Raw genomic sequence first — 23,235 nt, 5'->3', positions numbered from 1 at the left:
CAACAAATTTTTTAAAAGATTTTATCTGTCGGGAATCATACGACTGAGCAGCCTTGGTGGAGTACTGCGCTCTGAGTGCTGTTCTTGTTCAAAATACCACATTTGTAATTATGCTAATAAATCAAATTCCTGTGCTTTTCAACATTAGGTCATGTGGCTCACTTGACATGTCTACAAAAGGAAGGTACCTTTAAAACACTATATAACACAGCTGTGTATTCTACCTTTCTGTTTTTTTTAAGTGATCTTGAAAACACATAATTTCCCCCAAAGGCTAAACCACCTAAACCACCAGGAGATAAGTGTCACATGTCTTATAACAGCAGCATGGACAATCAAACACTACAGAGAGCTAACAGGGCCATGAATGAAAGCAACAAGGCATTAGAAGAAATTGTTTATCTGAATATATGAACATAAAAAGAATAAAGATCGTGTACGGACCCGCTGCCGAGCTGTGGATTTACTATGACAGTAACTGCTGCAGCGGAGCTAGATTGTCTCAGAATTTGGAAGTCAATCTTCAATGACGATCGATGACAGATTGCATACAGAAACTAGCAGGACACAAACTAGACTTTACCTGATGATTATCAACAGCAGGAGCAAATCCAACAGAATATATAATGTTATATGGCAATGTTATAAATCGCTTTTTTTAAGGTATCATCTTCCTGTAGCAGACACATACCTTCTGGATGTCGGTGATGTCGAGCAGTTTGATGACTTTGTTCCTCTTTGAGGATCCGGACCTGGAGCTGGAGCTCTCAAAGCACAGGTAACTGAGGAGACATAGAAGACTCCATTAACTTCTATCATACAGCCACAGTATGACAGAGAGTGTATTACTAAGATGAAGCAGTATATCCCAACAGCATGCATACTGCAAGAAACATATATTTATAAGGACAGCTGCAGTATCTACTTCAACTGAAAAGAAAAAGCAAGTGACTTGAAATGTAGCCAAAAAATTAGTTTGATGATCTGGAACCCTTAACCCTTTAGGCGCCAGAGTTTTTTCAATAAAATATTCAGTTTTGATATCATTTTTTTCAAAAGGTTGTAACTTGAAAATGGTTAGAGATAAAGGCAAACTGTAAATGGGAAAATCATCAGTATGACCCAAACTTTGCGATGGGAGTAAATTCACTCATCTAATTTGCATATCATGAAGTCACCAGGCGGTGGACATATGGATTACATAACTTTATTGATGTTTATCGATCAATATGGCATTGCTTGGCTCAGAATTTGTCAGATCCCCGTCTCCATGATATCCAACAGGCTCATCAAAATGTCTGATCCACCTGAGATACTCTTCCTCATCTGTCAAGCAAACCCAGCCATCATCATCGTCATTTACAACGGGGCCCTGAACGCCACTGCGGCCTCCACCGTTATTATTAGTGCATTTTCTCCCGTGTTTGCTGCTATTTCCACGGTTTTTTTTGCATCCCTGCTATCCCCCTCACCATTAGCGGTGTTTTGACCACCCCTACTACACCCACCACGTTCCCTCCTGCCACCACCCCAGCAAACCATCGGCTCCAGTATGTGCTGCTCGTGGACTGTCATGGCGCACCAACCCGCTGCCGTTACGCACAGACGCAGCGTCACTTTCTATCTCACTGGACGACTGAATATCTTCATCAGAGGGTGAATATTGCTCTTCAGAATATGAGTAAGCCATTATTTGACAAAGTACTTTGTCAGCGTTGACCAGACCTCTCGGTATGGTGAGTTTTCTCACTCTAAAATGCGCCGTCTTGCGCTCTGTTACGCTCCGACTACGACTCTCGTCTCGGTTTTCAAACTCTATAAACTCCTAAACTTTGAATGAAAACACGCCCACAAATGATGCTCAGATTGAAGTTCCAGATGTCCGCCATCTCCTGGTGTAAAGTAGTAACTACATGAGGCACTATATTTGAAGCTATGGCTTGTTATGTTCAGCAATGTTGCTGGTCGCAATATTGCGACTTAAAGGGTTAAGTATGAGAAATATGCAAAAATATGGTGGGTGGAAATACTTTAATACAGCACTGTATGTTAAACTATCAAATCAAATCAACTTTATTTATATGGCACTTTTCATACAGTATAGCAACACAAAGTGCCTCACAGAGGATAAAAACAAAAATAACACAATATAAAACACTATAAAAAAACCCGAAACCTCCCACCTCCCACAAATATACACACAGATACACAATCACATATACATTCACACACATACGTAGACATACGAACAGACATACAGACCCACACACACAAACATACCAACATACAGCACATATCAGTGCTTTAAGATTTTCTTTAGTATTCTGTTAGTCTTTCAACCACCTTATTCCTCAGTTTAAGGATTTATTATCATGCACTTCCATCATGTACAGAGTTGTTTTTTCTCTGCACCAGCTGGTAAACATTTTGAACAACAGCATTAAATTACTTCATTGTAGCCTGTCATTATGTCATAATGTTTTACAGTCTTCCCTATCAGCAGGGAGGCTTTTGTTACATACCAGTCTATTTCTAGCTTTATTCAGTATCATGGATTCACACTGAGCAACCAGTACAGACAGTTAATAATTAACCAATATTCCAGTAACTCCAAAAAATTGGACTCTGCCTTCTCAGAGTTCTTCTTGTCAGCCTCAAACTGTGTTTACTGGCTGCTCTGCTACAAGCTCTACTACAAGGTCTACAACAGGAAGAGGCCAGCCACAGTTTAACATACTGTGAGAGTTGATTTTCTTTCTTTTTAGTCGGTTTTTCAAAACTCTTGGACAGCGGGCCCATACCTGCTAGACCATCAAAAACCACCAGGGTACACAAAAAAAGGAATTGCTATTGCTTAATTTCTGCTACACTGATTTCAGCAAACTCATTATTCACAATAACATTTTCAAAAATGGCACCTATCACTTCAAACAAGCTTTTTTGCAGCATTGCAGAGTTTTTTTGAGTGTTTTTTATCTTACTTTTTTTTGCCATTTTCATTTACCAATCCTAAGTAATACTTCAAAATTCACATAATGTGTTGGGAACTTACTTCTCGGTGACGTATAGGACTCCGTTGCGGATGTAGTCTGTCGGTGTCCTCCTGTCTCTGTTGATGAGGCAGCAGCGCCAGCCATTCTCACACACTGAAACAATTATTAAAACACTCCTGATAGTTACAGTTAAATTCCTGACAATATGAAGACCTTAATAAAGCATTTAGACCTTTATAGTGAAGACAAATCTTCAGACAGCATGTTAACTGAATAAATATTGCACTCATCTAACACCGACTGTTACTAGCATGACCAGGTTCAGACGTCAAGCTGCCACAGAGGTTCCACGTGCAACAGAAACCTGATGATCCGACAATTTTAAACAGACAGGAAATCCACTCTAAAGCTTGAAAGGTTACTATGATTATAGAGAACTTGTCTTAATTATTGAAATACAACACAGACCGTTGCTTTGGAAAGCATTCAGACACATTCAATTTTTGCGCTCTTTACAATGCTGTAGAACATGGGTCAAAAATGACCCAAATCCAGTGGAAAATGAGTATCTCCTGACCCACACTCTGCATCAAAGGGTTAATTAAAATGAAGAGTTTCCAGTCCTTTGCTGTATGCCATTCCCGTTCTCTATTTCCCTCACTTTTCTTGCCTGTTTCCACAGAGAAAAGGCACAAAAAAAAAGTCCCACACTTCTCACTCAAGTCAAGCCAAGCCCTACAGACCTCTACACACGTGGACAAAATTGTTGGTACCCCTCAGTTAAAGAAGGAAAAACCCACAATTCTCACTGAAATCACTTGAAACTCACAAAAGTAACAATAAATAAAAATTTATTGAAAATTAAATAATCAAAATCAGCCATCACTTTTGAATTGTTGATTAACATAATTATTTTAAAAAACAAACTAATGAAATAGGGCTGGACAAAAATGATGGTACCCATAACTTAATATTTTGTTGCACAACCTTTTGAGGCAATCACTGCATTTAAACGATTTCTGTATTTGTCAATGAGCGTTCTGCAGCTGTCAACAGGTATTTTGGCCCACTCCTCATGAGCAAACAGCTCCAGTTGTCTCAGGTTTGATGGGTGTCTTCTCCAAATGGCATGTTTCAGCTCCTTCCACATATGTTCAATGGGATTCAGATCTGGGCTCATAGAAGGCCACTTTAGAATAGTCCAACGCTTTTCTCTCAGCCATTCTTGGGTGTTTTTGGCTGTGTGTTTTGGATGGTTGTCCTGTTGGAAGACCCATGACCTGCGACTGAGACCAAGCTTTCTGACACTAGGCAGCACATTTCTCTCCAGAATGCCTTGATAGTCTTCAGATTTCATCGTACCTTGCACACTTTCAAGACACCCTGTGCCAGATGCAGCAAAGCAGCCCCAAAACATTACTGAGCCTCCTCCATGTTTCACCGTAGGGACAGTGTTCTTTTCTTCGTATGCTTGGTTTTTGAGTCTATGAACATAGAGTTGATGTGCCTTACCAAAAAGCTCCAGTTTGGTCTCATCTGTCCAAAGGACATTCTCCCAGAAGCTTTGTGGCTTGTCAACATGCATTTTTGCAAATTCCAGTCTGGCTTTTTTATGAGTTTTTTTCAGCAGTGGTGTCCTCCTTGGTCGTCTCCCATGAAGTCCACTTTGGCTCAAACAACGACGAATGGTGCGATCTGACACCGATGTACCTTGGCCTTGGAGTTCACCTTTAATTTCTTTGGAGGTTGCTCTGGGCTCTTTGGATACAATTCGAACCATCCGTCTCTTCAATTTGTCATCAATTTTCCTCTTGCGGCCACGTCCAGGGAGGTTGGCTACTGTCCCGTGGGTCTTGAACTTCTGAATAATATGAGCCACTGTTGTCACAGGAACTTCAAGCTGTTTAGAGATGGTCTTATAGCCTTTACCTTTAAGATGTTTGTCTATCATTTTTTTTCGGATGTCCTGGGACAATTCTCTCCTTCGCTTTCTGTTGTCCATGTTCAGTGTGGTACACACCTTTTCACCAAACAGCAGGGTGACTACTTGTCTCCCTTTAAATAGGCAGACTGACTGATTATGAGTTTGGAAACACCTGTGATGTCAATTAAATGACACACCTGAGTTAATCATGTCACTCTGGTCAAATAGTTTTCAATCTTTTATAGAGGTACCATCATTTTTGTCCAGGCCTGTTTCATTAGTTTGTTTTTTTAAATAATTATGTTAATCAACAATTCAAAAGTAATGGCTGTTTTTGATTATTTAATTTTCAATAAATTTTTATTTATTGTTACTTTTGTGAGTTTCAAGTGATTTCAGTGAGAATTGTGGGTTTTTCCTTCTTTAACTGAGGGGTACCAACAATTTTGTCCACGTGTGTATGTTAAAACTATAGCAAGATGTACAACGGGAAAACGGCATCACTACTTCTGAAGCTTTGAGCGCTCCCACAAGAACACTGGGCTGAATGTCCTCAACCATCTAAACTCATGGTAGAGATTGTCATTCAGGCAAACTAACGAACCAAGCAAGAAGGACCTTTTGTCAGGGAGGTGATCAACAACCCAATGCTCTCTCTAACAGAGCTTCAGGAGTCCTCAGCTGAGATGGAGAACCAGCCTGAAGGACAACCGTCTCATCAGCACTCCACCAATCAGGTCTTTATAGTAGAGCAGCTAGACAGAAGCCCTTCAGAGTAAAAGACACACAACAACTGCCTGTAGTTGTAAAAGGACTCCTAAGACAAAGATGATAGGATAAAAACTAAACTCTTCAACTTGAAGTACCACCTCCCCCTTCCCCTACACACCTGTCAGAGGACGCTCGCTCTCCGGCAGGTTGAACACCTCATGAAAAGCTCCTCTCTTGGTGCTGTAGTATCGTCCCCCGTCCTCGTCCCGGCTGACGCCCAGAGGAGCTGCTGCAGTGACGCTGCCTCGTCCCCCCGCCGTGGGAACCTGAGCAGATGGACGAAGGAGCAGGTGATAGATCAGCACATCGGCAGGAGGCGAGCTGCTGCTGTGGTGGCATCCTTAGCATCGCTGCAGTCAGATGCAGCAGTGCAGCATTACACAGCTGAGTTGACAACTCACCTGTCTGGGTGTGTTCACAGTTGTTAGACGAAGTGGGTCACAGTCTTTATGATAACTTTATATTTTATGTTGTTTCTGTGTTGTTGGTAATGTCTCTGCAGTGATTATCTCAGACAATATAAACTGCCTTTGTTCTGAACATGGGTGGGGTGGAGGAAAGACATTGTTTTTGTGACTGCTGTGGTTACTGCTGGCCAACATTTGCATTTACTCTTAATGTTAAGATTTGTTCCTCATTTAAAAATTCATGAACACTACCATTCAAAAGTTTAGGGTCACTTAGAAATGTCCTTAAATTTGAAAGAAAAGCATTTTTTTCAATGAAGATAACATTAAATGAATCAGAAATAGAATCAAGACATTGTTAATGTGGTAAAAGACTATTGTAGCTGAAAACGGCTGATCTTTAATGGAATATCTCCATAGGGGTACAGAGGAATATTTCCAGCAACAATGTTCTAATGCTACATTGTGTTAGCCAATGATTAGGAAACCCTTGTGCAATTATGTTAGCACATGAATAAAAGTGTGAGCTTTCATGGAAAACATGAAATTGCCTGGGTGACCACGAACTTTTAAACTATTCAAACTGGGCTTAAGCGACTCACTGTTGAAAAAGTGCGATGGTTTCCTGTGTATGCTCTCTGTGATAAAACTGTAACCTTTGTCCTGTATGGAGGAAAAAACGAGCATAAACATGTAGTTAAAAACCTCCATCTGGAAAAATACAGGTGTAAAATCTGACCGAAAAATTAACAAAACAAATGAACTTCTGATATAAACTTGAAAAAGTTTGATTTTCAAAAAATATTGTCTTGAGGTGCAGATAGAAGAATGATCAAGGGGAATTAAAATGAGAATTAGGCCAAAGACTTTGGGATGCACCACCCTGAAAACAAGATGGATAATTTTCTATGACACTGTTACAATAGCATTTTAAATAAACTGGGGCTGAATGATTTTTAGGGCTGGCCCGAATAGCAGTTTCTTGGCTCCAGATATATCTGAATATTCAGTGCAGTTTGCAATGTCCAACGGAGGGATGGGGGGGATCCGAATATTCAGATCTCAAAATAAATATGGGGATACCACGGTCACGACCGGATTTTCGGATATTTGGATATTCAGGTCCAGCCCTACTGATTTTTAATTGTTTTATTGACAGTTTACTTCTCTTTTTGAATATCTGTTTCAGGACAAAAAAACTTGAACTTTTAGGAACATGAAGGTAGAATCCAACCAGAAAATTTTAGGTTAGAGACAAAATGAAAAATAAGGTTTATAATATCTATGGATAAATCAGAATCATCAGGAACATCGTGTATGAAAACGACAACAACTAGAAGAGTGAGATACGTCGCCAGATACGTTTGCACTCTACTGACACCATTTTGTCCACGAGACAGTAGTGACATGTTTATTTTCAAGTGTGAACTGTACAACTTAATGCACGTGTTCGTACAAACGCTATCAAAGATGTTTCTATGTATTACAGGTTGTGCAAGAAAAATTAATGCTGGCAAACTAATCAAATTTGATTAGTGTTAACACTAACTGTAAATATCAATATACAGTTGTTGATCAGCCTTAACTGCTGATCGGGCTAAAGGAAATCTTCAATAGAAACAAGAAGACAAAACTGGACTCATCGAATGCTATCTTACCTGGACTTAGGTCTTGCCACAGCTACATCCTAACATCTATGTACAGAGGCAAAGATCTGTGCAAATTTTAGCAAAGTCTTAGCCTAGCCGCGCTAGACCCATGTTCTGAAGGCACAAGGGTCTAGGGAAGCTCGACAGGGAGGGAGGCGGGCTAAAAGGTTGTCTATCAAATCCCTCTGCAGCAATTGGGTAGGTATACAACCAATCAACGCAACGAATAGGCTGACGTAGTTCCTAGAGCACCGGCGGATTGTGGCTAAGTCCCATTAGCTTCCCAACCAGCGGAGCCGCGGAGCCAACTGGTATATTAAGGATTTGCCATATCCCGTCGGCATAAGTCCAAATACATCTTTCTTCTCAATGAAACACTTAAGTGCCGTCCTTTGTTTATCTTCCAAGTTGAATTTTAGCTTCAAATCTTTAAGGGCTGTGGCCAAAGCCGAGTCGAAAGATAACCGTTTATTGTGCGCCGGTTGTTTCTGTCAGAATCGTCACTTCGTCACTTCGTTACGCCTGCCTTCTGACTCTACACTTCATGGTGATTCGTCCGGCCAATTTTAGGAACATCCAGCCTCGAGCCTTATGGAGGGTAACTAGACCCACCCTGGCAGAGAATTAAATTCGTTGCCATGGGTTGTCCAGCGCGGCTAGGCTAGCAAAGTCTACAAATTCAGGAGAAATCTAACCTACGTTTGTCCTGAGGGTGGAGCACGAGGAAAGGTCATGGGGTCGTTTCAATCTGAAGAGAAGTAGGATTGAGATCAGGACACAGTTTACTGACAGTCTGACTAGGAGGTGTGGGGATCCTCTACAGCTGACAGACAGACTATCACTACTCATTCTGTCCCAAGTAAAACAGCAGCTGATTGGGCACATTCAGTGATGTCAGTCACAGCTGATGACATCTCTAAAAACAGCACACACTGTGACTGTAAATAAAACACACACACACAGCAGGATCCTACCTGTTCACACTCAGACAGCTGAGAGAGAAAAACACCAACATCAGCTCAGACAGCTGAAACCAAGAAATTGGAACCAGTAACACGCTGATCCAGTCTGTGCCGGTTTTATGTGTTGGCAAAGATGCACATGAAAGAAATCCTGCTGTCATGTAGCTCGTGGATGAATCGAACAATACACGGATTGGCTTCAGACTGGCGCGGTGCTCTGTGAGCTGTGTGTGGATGTGTCTCAGGGTTTGGACTGACCCGTCTGCTCAGCGTGGTGCTGCTGCGCTCCTTCAGCTGCAGGTCGGTGGGTAGGTTGGTCCAGATGATGTAGGGGGTGTCGTAGCGCTGCCTCAGCTTGGGACAACTCTTAAAGATGAAATCGATGATGAAGAATTTGATGCCTGCATACACGCCTGAAAAGGATAAAGACTCAAATCAGATTTACTCAGCACTAAACCTGCACTCAGTAACATTCGTCCACAGTCTGAGTTAATTGGTAAATGGACTTGCTCTTATATAGCGCTTTTCTACTCATCAGAGTACTCAAAGTGCTTTTACAACAATTGCTCCCATTCACCCAGACACACACACATTCACACACACTAATGTGCAGGTTGCTAATCAACCTGCAACATCAGTCAGTATACATTCATACACCAGTGGAACAGTCACTGGTAGGCAATTCGGGGTTCAGAATCTTGCCCAAGGAAAATTCGGCATGCAGCACATGACTAGGTGAGAGCGGGAATCAAACCTTCGACCCTTCGATCATTGGACGACCCGCTCTACCACCTGATCCACAGTAATTCTGGGCACAGACATGACTCCGGTGAGACGATCAGTTTGTCTGTTAATTCACTAATGTGAGCAACAAGTTGATAACAAGTCAAAGCTGCCTGTGAGTCTGTCATCTTATTTTGGAAATATTCAAAAATCCCTCCATGAAAATGTCATCGAGCAAGTCCTTACTACTTTACGTGTGGAGGTGTGCGGCAACGCATATAAAAACATTACAAATCAGTTTATATACTATAGAACAGTGTGATAAGAACGACAAGTGGATTCACCATTTTAAAAAAGAACTTGATCAAGTCACATCTTTGTTGCTTATATTACTGCAGTAACTATTGTTAACAACATTTACTGTTAGTGTTCAAATCATTTTAAAACTCACACATTTCGTTCACTGGGTGGAGTCAAACTGAAACACTGTTGCCAAAAATGTCACGCTTTGTTGAGTGTTCTCTCTGCCTGTGTTCTGGACTATCAATTTAAAGATGCCACCTTGTATTCTGGAGAGTTGTGCCCACTTTTTTTTTTTTTTTTTTTACAATGATTAATGGCCTAGTCTAAAAAAATAAATGAATCAATAGCGAAAATAATTTCAATTGGCTGCAGCCCTATTTTCAGCTGTTATTTCATTTACAGACAATGTTATTCACACATGACTAGTGCACTTTAAAGGAACCAAGAGTATTGTTTTTGAAGCTTGATCATTATTTGCACATTTGTCTTTTTATGTTTTGTCAATTTTTTTTCTCAAATTTATTTATTTTTTAAAGTGTTAAGCACTGAACACTATAGTTTTCTTCACACTGGTTTCTTAGTTTGTTACAAGGTTGATGTTGTGTTTTTTTTCTATTATTATTTCTTCCAAGTCCGTTAGCATCAAGGTGTACTTCTTGGGGTCTGTTTGGCACATGCCTTATGTGGATGACCTGATTTATTTTTAATAAAGTCAGGTAAAGTGGAATGACTAACTTTTAATGATTTGAGCTACTCACATTGATAGAGCATAAATCAGTGAAGTACAACAATATAAACACAACTTGCTTGTGTTGAGAGTAACTTCAGAATAGTCGTGTTTGGTGAATTCAGCATAACTGTATTTATTACATTTAAAGTAATTGTGTTTATTGAAATCAGCACAACTATAGGGTGGGCCATAAGTTTCCATACATAGGAAAATGTATAATCTATTATTTTATGTTTCAGATACCCTAGAAGATGAAGAAGATAAATCACCTCAAGGAACGTACTGGCAACACTGTTACAAGCATAACATCAACTGTGCTAATGCAAGTTCATCAACAGTGGAAAACACGTACTAATATGTTTTTGAAACAATGGTAATCATATAGAGCACATTATATAAATAAAAACAGTTGTCCAACATAAAATGTTTATTTTTCCTATGTATGGAGACATATGGTCTACCCTGTATATTCATTACATTTAACATAAAGCCAACATAAATGTATGATGAAGTATTTAACTGAGACGGTTTGTTAAGATTTACTTTAAAGCATGTAGGAATGATTAGTTCACTCATCTTTATCCCATTTATGCAACCTACTGTCATGAGACCGGTTGACATAACTAAGTTAAGTAAATACGATGTTTCATTCTTTTGAGTGGAGATAAACTATGATTTTAAGAGCTTTCTTGAACTCTCACCAATTCACAAAGTGTGAGGGGTTAATGTTTCTGTAGAATCTTCTGTCTGTACGATTATAGAGGTCCTGGCTGCATTTCCACCATCAACTGTGTTTGGCTTTTTTGTTGCTGATACCTGCTTGTAGTTTGAAGGAGATTTTACATTGGAGGGTCACACTACAATGAAAAACTGTATGAAAGTGTGTATTAATATATGACGTACCTATGATGAATCCCAGCAGTTTGAACGGCAGCAGGCACGAGGATATGAAGGCCACCCACAGACCAACGTAAAGCTTCTGAGTCAACTCCGGCTGAACCCACATGAACAGACTGCATACACGCACACACAAACACACCGTGTTTTAGGCAATTCGGTGCAAAGAACTGATAGTTTTGATCAATTCTGTGTAAACCTGTGTGGCAAACTCACTTTTTTATTTTCTCCAAGATGTTGGCCATCTTCCCAAACAGATTCTGCAGGAATGTAATAAATAAAAATGAAATAAAGTGTGATGAGAGACATCAGCTGTGACTTGAAGCCTCTGAATGTCCATCTTGTCTCACCTGAGCTTTCTGAGCAACATCCAGAACCAGCTGGAACTTCTCAGACACTGTCAGGTCTTCTTTCGGAGGCTCCTGGTAATCAAGGCAGAGCTGTCAGTATAGAAAACACTGATGCTACATCACACCACATGTTATAGAAAACCCTGGCAATACATAATTAAGCAGAATTCCTCTATTTTACTGCTGGACAGATGGTTTGTCCAGCAGATGGAGCTGTTTGTCCATTTGTGAGATGCAGTTTCACATGGATCCTTCTTAAGTTTAAACTCTTATACAGAAAAGCAAACAGTGGGCTTAAAATAAAGATCTTGCAGCAGTAAAGAGATCTCTCACCACTGGCTCCGAGACCTCAGGTACGATGCTCCACTGGATCCTCCAGCCCCTTAGAGTATCATGAGAACATACAGGTACAGATTAGATCATCTGAAACTCACTACATATCAACACTTAGCCAAACTACTACAACCAACAATGTCTAGTACGCTGTTGGTCCTTTGCGTGCCACTAGAACAGCTGTGAGCTGAAAGTGTCCTCCAAAAATATAACAAGCTTTTCTGTTGGTGAGATAATCTGACTGATCTCATCTGGACAGAACTATTTGAACCTTGAGAAAGTAGCTCCGGTATGTAAACACTCATCATTGTTCCGAGATAATCAGTGATCTGGAAGTGTTCGTAATACTTATACGTCAAACTGTCAAAATTCAGAATCCAAAGTGATCAGAGTCATGAGGTGTTTTAGAATCCTTCATGTGTACTGCCCACTGGTTCACTCTGTAAGCGCAAAACTTAGCTAACACTACCAAAAGAATTTAAAATATCCCTTTTTTTGTGAATGAATCACTTCTCGAAAAGATTTTTTCCCCTAACTGAAGCACGTTACTCCTTTAAATTGATTTAATTTTCAAAATTTAGAACACCCTTTTTAACTACTTGAAGTTTCTATACACAAGGTTTTGGAACATAAATATAGCTTTAGTATGGCAGCAAATACATAACTGCTATGTAAAGACAGAGTGGAGTAATGATGTCCTGAGGAGAAAACTTCCTTTGTATGTGTTGTAATACGTGTCTCTGTTCTATATATCAACTGGTCCAGCTGGGTGTGCATGTGTGTTCCTCCCATTGAAACAGCTGGTCCTCCCCACCTTAGTAAACAGACTGAGAGTGACCTCTGACACTGCCTTAATAAAGCAGAAGTGCTGCTCAAGCCAAAGTCCAAAAAAATAGGGAGTATTTGTTTTATCCATGTTTTATTATTTAAGCTCAGTGTGAGAGTTTCTATTGCTGTTTTGTTGCTCTCCTCTACTGTTGTCTACCCTCAGCACTGTGTGCATTTCCTCTGCTGTATGGGTGAAACAGCAGACCAAAGAAGAAAACGTTACTCGAGTGTACAACAACTCTTTACAGTCATTTATTGTATTTCATGATTAACACAGGATAAGCCAAGAACAATATAGCAGCACCTGCTGGCAGATTTGTTACATGATGACTATACTGAATGCAAAACTAGAAAGGCCTACCTAACAAAGTAACATTTGAACAGTGTGTACAGAAAAACTTAGAACATGGCTAGACTGGATTTGGACCAGATTTGGAAAAGCAGCACAGGAGCTTATGTACCAAATGAATTTGGAGAATATGCTGATGATATAAACCACTGCCCATTTCAAGTTAGAGCAGGAGTACAAATACTGCTTTATCACCAATTTCATCTGAGTTCAAACAGAGACAAAGCAGCAAAGGTGGGCTTTGTATTCTTTAAACTAAAAAAAGATTTAAACAAGAATGATGCGCTTTATATTGATGCAAAGAATCTGCAATGAACGTTGACCTGATTTACAGTCAGACAGGGCCGTAACATCCCTGTCTTTAGTCTGGTTCTGACTGTGGCCGTCTGACAGGGAGTGGGCAGAACTTGCACTGACCTGGCAATGAGGTAATTCAAGGAGAGACGGAGGATGGCGAGGAACAGGAACATGGGGATGGCCCAGCCCTGCCATGCTGCATACATATACACCTGTGGAAGATCCGCATATGAAGTGTATTTCTGAGGCAGAACGTCTAGAAATGTATAATCATTACTTGTAGGTGTATTAAGATTCATTTTCAGAAGAACCCCAGTGGCTGAACATCTGTCCCTGTGTGGACTCACAATGAAGGCGATGGCCGACGTGTAGACGGAGTACCAGCTGGATAAGGCAGAGAGGTTTCTCATGAAGTTGGTCACAGGTCTGAATCCTCGTTCTGGAAAAACGACAGCAGAGTGACTGACCAATCACAGATGGACAATATATCATGACAAAAAACATCAGCTCTGTCTAGATGTCCTTTATGTTTTGAGGCAAAACTGTTAAATAAGTCAACTAAAGTGCTTTTTCTAGGTTAAGCACTTGACCAAATGATTGCAGAAAGCCCTGTGTATTTGGTCCAGGTTTGTTTTTCCCAATTACATACACCACCATTCAAAAGTTTAGGGTCACTTAGAAATGTCTTATTTTCAAAGAAAAGCTTTTTTCAATGAAGATAACATTAAATGAATCAGAAATACACTTGAGACATTTCTAATGTCTAGCAGGATATGGCTGATTTTTAATGGAATATCTACAACAATGAGCAGTTAAGTGCAGCTACAAAGGGGAGGCAGCCAAATGGTGGGTATGGATGGATGGATGGATGGATGGATGGATGGATGGATGGATGGATGGATGGATGGATGGATGGATGGATGGATGGATGGATGGAATGGATGGATGGATGGATGGATGGATGGATGGATGGATGGATGGATTCTAGGTTTTTTATATCATTTTAACTTATTCATTATATGTCATGTATCTTATGTGCTTTTAGTAGCATGTGTTCTCTTTAATGTGTTGCTGTTTGTCTAAAACAAATTTCTCACATGGGAGATAATAAAGTAAACCTTGACCTTGAGGCCCATTTCCATCAACCATCATTCCTGTGTTCTAATGCTACAATGTGCTAGCTAATGGTGTTGAAAGGCTAACCGATGATTAGAAAACACTTGTGCAATTATGTTAGCACATGAAGAAAAGTGTGAGTTTTCATGGAAAATGCAAAATTGTCTGGGTGATCTCCAACTTTTGAACAGTAGTGTATATCTGCTGTATCATGGGATGTTCGAGGTGATACTCTCATCACATTAATGAAAAATCATAAAGAAGCTGCGTAACTTCTCATAATATAACCGAGAGGAAACATGCATTCTGCCCCAAACCCAAACTATTAATAATAATAGAGTATCAAAAGCTCCAGAAGCTCAGAAAATAATGCTCCCTCTTACATACATATTGTGTAACTAACTAGCTTTTAAATGAACAGATATTCAGAAACCCAATTCTAGTGATATGATTTGACATGCTACATGGAGTCCCACAAGGGTCCATTCTTGGATCCCGACTCTTTCATTTGTACATGTATCCACTTGTTTCTATCATCATCCAACATGCAACCTGTAATGAAAGCTGCACAAATCATATCCAGCTGTACATCTCACTGCCTCAAGATAATGTTACACATTAGATTTGCTCAAGAAATACTCACTGAGTCGTCTCATGTTTTCAGTCAATCTGTGGATCAGAAACCAGACAATCCTTTAGATTTCAGACTGTATTTAAAGATCTTTTTTTTTTCCAAATCTCCAGTTTTTGGTTGTTTTTCTTTTTACAACATTTATGCACCGTCTTGCACCTCATATGACTGTTTGAGTGTGTAAATCTATGGTGGTCTCAAACATTACACAGAAGAACAAAGCAGTGAATTCATGAACAAGGTGGTGATTTAGGGTTAATGATTTAGTTGGCTGAGTTTTCAAACAATAGCTCATTAAGCAAAGCTCCTTCACATCACTGTTTTGCTGAGTACTGAAGACTCTACACAGAGTTTCTGGATTCCTCCTCACCTCTTGGCACTCAGTGGCTCCTCCGTCTCCACCGTCGTCTCCTCCGGTTGGAAGCGGAAATCTTCTATATAAACCCCAAATCGATCGTAAAGCCATTTTAGGAAGCTGCTGGACAGAGTCTCCTTCTGTTTGTCTGAGGAGAGAAAAAGACAAAATTACAGACAGTTCGATTAATTCTATTTTTACACTTCAAACAATTTCTCTTGAACGCAAAGCAGAGGTGAACAGACTTCAGAGTCTGAAGGTGTAGCTCACCAGTGCTGCCGCCTGCAGGTGGAGGAGGGGGCTGCACTTTAGGTGTCTGAGAGGGTGAGTCTTCAAGTCTGTTAACAAACAGAAATGAGTTCAGTTATTTACTGCACAAGCTGATCTGTCTTCTCTCATACAGTCTCCAGTCTGGTTCAGACAGACCAGCTCATTAATTGAAGTTTTTTAATAAACCTATCAAAGGCTAAACCTATGAGGCTGAAAAATGAAGCCAACAGAAGTGTCAAAAGTATGTCAATCCTCATAGACTCCAATGTTGAAATGTCTGACGTTACACCAGTAATAAACATGTTTATATCCTGGTACAAAAAACTATTTCAGTCTCTCCAGATAATTTCCCCATTCTTCAAAACTGCACGGGGTTGAATTCTTTATAAAACATCTATTAAAACTATACTATAAATTAAAATTACGTGCAATTCCGTCCTGAGTAACAGGTGGGTGACCCAGAGATGTCTGTATGAACCACCTCAGCTTGAACTCTGTGCACATTTTGGATTTTTAGGGCGACAGGAGGAACCAGGCATTCCCAAGATGGCCAGAGTCACCACACCGAGCTCCAAAAACAGCTCCTCAGGAAAACTGTAGGTGGTGTAACAGTCGGTTTGGCCATCGCGTACATACAGTCAGTGAACCCACCTGGATCTGAGGGCGTCATTCATCTTCTGCTCCAGCTCAGTGCGTCTGCAGCGCTCCTTCTCCAGCTCCTGCCTCAATGAATCCACATTGGACTCCTCTTTAAGTTTCCTCAGCTCCTCCTCTGTAACACACAAATGTGTTAGATAATAAGAATCTGATATCTGCCTTCATATGTAGTTTGGTGCGTTCAAATGTAAAAAGGTATCATATTTGCTACTTACTATAAATTGAAAAAAATGATAATTTTGTCAGATAAATACGGCAGAATAAAACTACAATATCTCTCTGTGGTAAGGAAGCATATCGTTCAAAGCTCAGAACATCCCATTTCACAGCACAGCAAACGACACAGTAGATCATTCACTGTCTAAAAGCACCTCTATTACACATTTTTACTTAACTTGGTGAGTGGATTCTGCTGCCTATTATCCATGCTGACATTCCATTAGGAAAGGATCTCTTTATAAAGGAACTGTCACAGCAACAAAAAGCTGTTCAAAGGCTGTGTTTAAAAAAAAAACAAAAAAAACTTGTCCTTAAATGGCTGAGCATGACTTCAGAATCAGCATCAGCCTCCACATCACACGCAGATTTTAAAGCATACCAAGTCTTTGACAAATGACCATCATGAGCAAGAGGAACGCTCGGCCCCTTTACTCTCAGTCAAAACACTGATGGATTTCATTTCTGGTTTCATCAATTACTGGATTATAAAGACTGATATATGAGTTTGGTGGTGTAAAAATAATCTGCAGGTCTGACAAAGGTGAGAGAAAATTTGAGATTTTATCTAGGGCAGTGTGATAAAAATCTATTTACACTGCAGCTGTGCTTAGATCAGTTCTCAGCACAGTGTAGAGGCAGGAATTATCTGAATGTTGTTGAAAAGCAAACTATTTCTGAACCCAGAACAGCCCAGTGGAGACTCACTCAGTCCGTTTCACTGCTACATTTTGTGTGGCATGATCATTTCTCCAAAGCACATCAGAGTCAGGATATAGTTGCTGCTGAAGGTACTCAGACCTGTTTAACCGTTTCACACATCATTGTGCTGTAGATTTGGCATTTTTGCAATCACTCTACAGTCAATAACCCACATTAACAAAGTAAAAGCATGTTCTCTCGGTCAGTCTGTCAGATTATAGGTGACTTTTCTGTGAACTGCCATCTGCAGGTCTCTTCACAGATGAGGATTATGTCTGGGCTTAGGCTAGGTCACTTAAAGGCAGTCAGAGACTTATCCTAAAGCCACTCCAGTGTTGTCTTGGCTTGCTTGTTTACTGTCGTGCTGAAAGATAGACCTTTACCTTAGTCTCAAGTCTCTGCACTTCTATATTTGGCTGTTTTCATCATTCCCTCAGTTGTAACCAGTCTCCATGTCCCTGCTAATGAAATGGCCTTCCACAGCATGATGCTGCCACCACCATGCTTCACTGGAGGAATGGTGTCAGCAGGTAATGAGCGATGCTTGGAATTCTGCCCAGGTCACTCAGTTTTTGCCCCATCAGACTAGAGAATAGAGCATCCATTTCCTCATGCTCCAAAATGTTCTTTACTCAAAGCAGTCTGTCATATCCCTCAGAGTAGCTTCTTTACAGCTGCTCCACCATAAAGACCTGATTGACAGAGTCCTGCTGAGATGGCAGTCCATCATCTTCAGTGGACATCGAAAGCTCTGTTATGAAGGACTGCTGGCTTCTTGGTCTCCTCTCTGACCAAAGACCTTCTTATACAGCAGCTCAGTTTGGCCAGCCACCCAGCTTTAGGAAGAGCCCTGATGGTTTAGAACTTTTCACAATTATTTGCACTGCTCACAATAAGTGAGGATGCTCAAAGCATTTGACAGGGTTTTATTTCTTGTCCTGATCCAAGTGTAGCCGAGATAACGATTCCACTTGCCATCACGTATTACATATTTGGTTCCCACGGTGACCGGATATGGCGTGGGGCATACGTCCGAGCCCCTGCAGATGTGGGGTGTGTGTCCCCACACTGTGGTCTCAGTCTGCTGTGTTCAGTTACCGTAGTAAGACGACCAGTATAAGCTCTGCTAGAAAAATGGTAATTAGGTTTACCCTCCGTGGTGAATCATTTCTTTTGTGTTTTTAGAATTATCTGGACTGTGAGAGTAATGTCAGTGTGTTTTACCAGCTCCTGAAAATAAATGGAGGATCTGGTGCTAAAAAGGAAGATGCTCTGCGCTTGATTATCCAGGCAACACAAGAGAGAGTACACAACCGCTACACACACATCACCAAAATTTTATCCCTGCTCATCAGAATTCCCTAGACTTGGTGGTTTAGTTTTTGTCCCGACATCCAGTGTGAATTCATGGACCTTATGCACACACTCACACACACCTGTGTGCCATTCTGAATTATAGCCAATGAATTCAGTTTGCTAGTCGAGTTCAGTCCAGCCCTTGACACATCTCAGAGATCTTCAAAGCAAACAGGATGCATCAGACCATAGTTTGGAGTACCACAGCAAAACACAGAAACTTTAACATGAGAAAAGTCTCACTATTTCATTTTATTAAATGTTCAAAAAATTCTATAAAACACATCATCAGCTTGTCATTATGTTTTATTGAGAGTAGATTAACTGGGGCAAACTGTCAATTTTATCAATTTAAGATTAAACCTACAACACAATAAAGTGACTGTGTGTATAAATAAATATTCAGAAATATATTTTGGAGTATAAGTTACATTGTTACTTAACACTTTAAATAATTCATTACAACCTGCATCCCTCTACTAATAAGTTTAACTTCAGGGCTGCTGAAAATTTTCACCATAGAAAAATCAGGTAGACGCTGCAGGTCACTTAGCACCAGAGATGATGCACTAAAAGATGCTAGACTGAAGCTTTCATTTAACTCCTGTAAAAACTATCCATCCTCTATACACCGCTTTATCCTCACTAGGGTCGCGGGGGGTGCTGGAGCCTATCCCAGCTGACTCGGGCGAAGGCAGGGGACACCCTGGACAGGTCGCCAGTCTGTCGCAGGGCTACATACATAGACGAACAATCACACTCGCATTCACACCTACAGGCAATTTAGAGTACTCAATTAACCTCAGCATATTTTTGGAGTGTGGGAGGAAGCCGGAGTGCCCAGAGAAAACCCACGCATGCACAGGGAGAACCATAGACTGTATATATAGTGGACATAGCATCTGGCTCCAGAATTGAAGCCAACCCGGAAGTGTCAAAAACTTGCAATATCACGCCGTCCGCTGGGGTTGGCTCCAAGAAGCTTTTTCTCCATAGACCCCAATTCATTTTTGGAAAAAATAAAATTTGATAGACTGATGTTCTACAGCTCAGGATTTTTTTTCCCGTTAGTTTTAATGGTCAAAATGAGAGATCAGGTGGCCGATCTTAAAATAAATCAATACTGAATTTTAAATAAATCGTTAAAGTTGGCGGAGCCAGGGGGCGTGGCTATACTTGATAGACAGCAACAGAAGCCTCTGCGGTAAAACGTAGGCGGGATAAGATAGTCTTCAGTCAATCCTGCCCCGAGTTGCTCTCCGGTCCAGTCTGTTTGATGACTCTTTTTACGTCACTGGCTCCAAAAAATTCAAAACGGCGACCAGGAAGTAGCAAAATCCGGGCTTCATTTTCTTGGCGTTGAAACCAACGGGTGACGTCATGGTTAGTTTACGCCTGGGGAGAACATGCAAACTCCATGCAGAAAGATCCCAGGCCCACCCCGGGATTCGGACCAGGGATCTTCTTGCTGCAAGGCGAAAGTGCTAACCACTAGTCCACTGAGCAGCCCCTGTAAAAACTATCAATACTTTAATTGAAAAGGGAAACATGAGTGCTTTATCTGATGCTATGTCTGCATGTATGTCCAGGGCTGCGACTAAATGCTAGCATTTTGCGACCAAAATTTGAGCGAGTGGGAGTAAATTTTTCATCTACTTGCGCATGTGCGACCAGTAAAATTGCCGATTTTTAAAAAAATTGCTATTGAATATTTTTGTTGCCGACAAACTTCCGCTCCACACTTCAGCCCAGTAATGCGCAAATGAGCTGGTTTAACCGACATTACCTCCAAAAGAAGAAGAAAGGAGACGAACACCAAAGAAGAAGAAGGTCGGCCAATGTGTGAGAGCAGGGGACGAATGACGGTGAAGCTCCTGATGTTTCACAAAGCCTTTGTTTACATTCAGCCTTATTTTGAACACAAATTCACCTTTTGTCCTTCAGTCCTTTCTTGTCCCCATTCCAGCTGCTTATAAGTTTAGACACATCCTTTGCTAGACAGCAACAGCGTGGAACCGTTTTCTTTCAACCTAACGTGGATTTTTGGACTTTTCTGCAATGTCTTTGTCATGTCAAGAAACCTCTTCTTAGAGAAACACTTCCTGTGCTGCTGGAATGGTTACAAAATAAAAGCCTGTAGCATCAAAAAATAGGCCTTCAAAATAAAAGCCTGGAGGAAACGGTTATTTTAACACTAGTAAAACAAAGGCTTGCCAAAATTGATGAACTGATCAACAGACCTTTATAAGAGTAATTTACACGCGATTCGGCATAAATACATAATGTGCACACGCATAACATATGCCTGTACTCAGTACAAGGTCATTTTTATTACAGATTTCATCCGTCGGAAATGATCCTTCAACTGAGCAGCCTTGGCAGAGTACTGCACTCTCCGAGTACTTTTCTTGTTATGTTGTGTCAACTGCTGCACAATAAATTGTGAATTGAAAACATAGTTTCTGCATTTATTGTGCAAGTATTTATACAGTGAAAATGAGAGGAAATGTGAATATTTACTTTGCAAGTCGATTTTGGTGTGCGCCCCTAAATTTTCTGCTTGTGCTCCTAAAATTTTAAGTTAGGGGCCACTGTGCTCCTACGAAAAAAAATTAGTCTGGAGCCCTGATGTCAAATGAGGCCAGTGGTGTTATTATTAGTTCTGTGTTACATAAAAGCACAAATATTGACGGACTGCCAGGCGAGTCATTGTGTTGTGGGATGTTTGGTTGATGATGAACTGATGTCTGAAGAGCTGTGATAACTCGGTGTCTAATCAATGCTTCCTGCACAGCTCAAAGGGACTTTCATTATTTGAATTTTCTTTTTTGAATGCAAAACATGAAAGACGGCATGCCAAAAAACAATCAGAAGTCACAGTCACTTAAGAGGAGAGATACCTAATCAGAAATCTGACCCTGGGTCTGACTGATTGGTAACAGTCTGATTCATATTGGTTGTTTTTCACCCAAAAAATTCAGAGAACACAGAACTTACGAAAAACGGAGATAAAATTGACAGAATACTCACGTAAAAAGTGTTTCTCCAACAAGGCGATTTCTAAGTGACCTTTGACCTCATTCAAATCTGTCCTTGAATCCTCTTGGAGAGCTGCAGAAAATGATCCAGGACCAGCCTTAGAGACAACAACAATAAACAAAGTCAGAAACAATGAACTAGTTAAGTTAGGATAAATAATACAGATTCCCTCTGTGTGGATCTGTACCTGAGCATCACCCTGCTGCTCTCCCTCCACCTCCCTCAGCTCCTCTGACTCTTTCATGGACAAGCGAGGTTTCATCACGGCCTCCTCGTTGCACTCCGTGTCTGAGGTGTTTGGGGACTCGGCCAGATCCAGGAACTCATCCCGTCTCTGGCCTCGGAACCGGATCCTGTCCAGACGCTTCAACATGGTGGGCGTCGCTGAATCGGGTCTCTACCTGAACATGACCGATGCCTCCGCTGCAGAGACCAGAAAGCAGAGAGGACGAGGAAAACAGATAAACTGAGTAACAATGTGCAACAATCTGTGGAAAATGAAAGTGACGGCTTCCATGGTGAACAGAAGTCAGGCTGGATTGTCTTTATTTCGATTCACACTTATCAAGTGTGTCGACCAGTTCTTCTACATCTGGAGACCTCTTTTCTCCTTCTCTAACTCCATAATGAAGTTAACAATTTTGCTGCTTTTTTGCTAAATATCTCGACCATAGAATAGATTTAAAAAGGCTATATACAATTTTACTGTAGTGTGAATTATGTGTGTATACAGACTTGTGCGTAGCAGGAAATTAGGACACAAATTCTGTCAGAAACTGAAGAGATTCTGATTTTATTGCCACCATGAACTGTGACTTTCTTGCTTTGACTGACCGACCGCATAAGACGTCAATTTTCCTCAGACCTCGGCCAGTTTTAAAACCTTAAGACCAACGTTGACCAATGTCCAGATTCTGCCACTCCAAGTCATAGTAAGAAGAATGCAAAGTTGACCAAGCTTCGTAGAAACAGAAAACAACAGTTCATATGTGCAGTCACATCAGCGACTGTTGTTCTACTGTTTGTAAAATGTAGGAAGACAGGATGTCTGACAGAACTAAGGTGAGATTAACACTTTGACACCTATTGTTGTGAATTCGCAACATACTACTTTTATTCAGACTGCAGTCGAGACAGTGTATCCACTCCCCCATGCCGGTTTGTGCATATTCAATACGTACCTCAGACCCTTTTGCAAGCACTGGTTTCTCGTAGGACCAGTCGGAGAGGGACCTAATTATATATCTGTTTTTATTGTTATATATCTGTTCTATGTGTAATACATAAATTAACAATCTCTACTTATTTTAGCATCAGCTGGAAAGCAAAAACACACAAAAAATGTTTTTTGTTTCATTTTAAATAAATTCAGACGTC

At 40.6% G+C, this 23,235-nt stretch overlaps 1 protein-coding gene across 1 annotated transcript in view; it reads right to left on the bottom strand.

Moving 5' to 3' along the window:
• The window catches only part of LOC110954207 (GRAM domain-containing protein 4-like), a 30,342-nt gene that overhangs the window by 4,605 nt on the left and 2,502 nt on the right, over positions 1-23,235 (bottom strand). Inside the window, exons 2-17 of the mRNA XM_051951665.1 lie at positions 22,046-22,281; positions 21,850-21,955; positions 16,540-16,660; positions 15,889-15,956; positions 15,634-15,766; positions 15,276-15,301; positions 13,864-13,955; positions 13,637-13,728; positions 12,043-12,091; positions 11,710-11,781; positions 11,576-11,619; positions 11,366-11,475; positions 8,965-9,119; positions 5,807-5,954; positions 3,053-3,146; positions 692-782 (exon numbers count right to left, since the gene is read on the bottom strand). Of these exons, the coding sequence (XP_051807625.1) occupies positions 692-782; positions 3,053-3,146; positions 5,807-5,954; positions 8,965-9,119; positions 11,366-11,475; positions 11,576-11,619; positions 11,710-11,781; positions 12,043-12,091; positions 13,637-13,728; positions 13,864-13,955; positions 15,276-15,301; positions 15,634-15,766; positions 15,889-15,956; positions 16,540-16,660; positions 21,850-21,955; positions 22,046-22,231 (1,587 nt within the window). The 5' untranslated portion in view covers positions 22,232-22,281. The remainder of the gene's footprint in view (positions 1-691; positions 783-3,052; positions 3,147-5,806; positions 5,955-8,964; positions 9,120-11,365; positions 11,476-11,575; positions 11,620-11,709; positions 11,782-12,042; positions 12,092-13,636; positions 13,729-13,863; positions 13,956-15,275; positions 15,302-15,633; positions 15,767-15,888; positions 15,957-16,539; positions 16,661-21,849; positions 21,956-22,045; positions 22,282-23,235) is intronic.

This window comes from Acanthochromis polyacanthus, chromosome 8 (assembly GCF_021347895.1).
Source record: "Acanthochromis polyacanthus isolate Apoly-LR-REF ecotype Palm Island chromosome 8, KAUST_Apoly_ChrSc, whole genome shotgun sequence".
In the NCBI taxonomy this organism is placed as follows: Eukaryota; Metazoa; Chordata; class Actinopteri; family Pomacentridae; genus Acanthochromis; species Acanthochromis polyacanthus.
The sequence above is the reverse complement of the archived record's forward strand: the minus strand, read 5'-3'. Positions and strand labels throughout refer to the sequence as shown.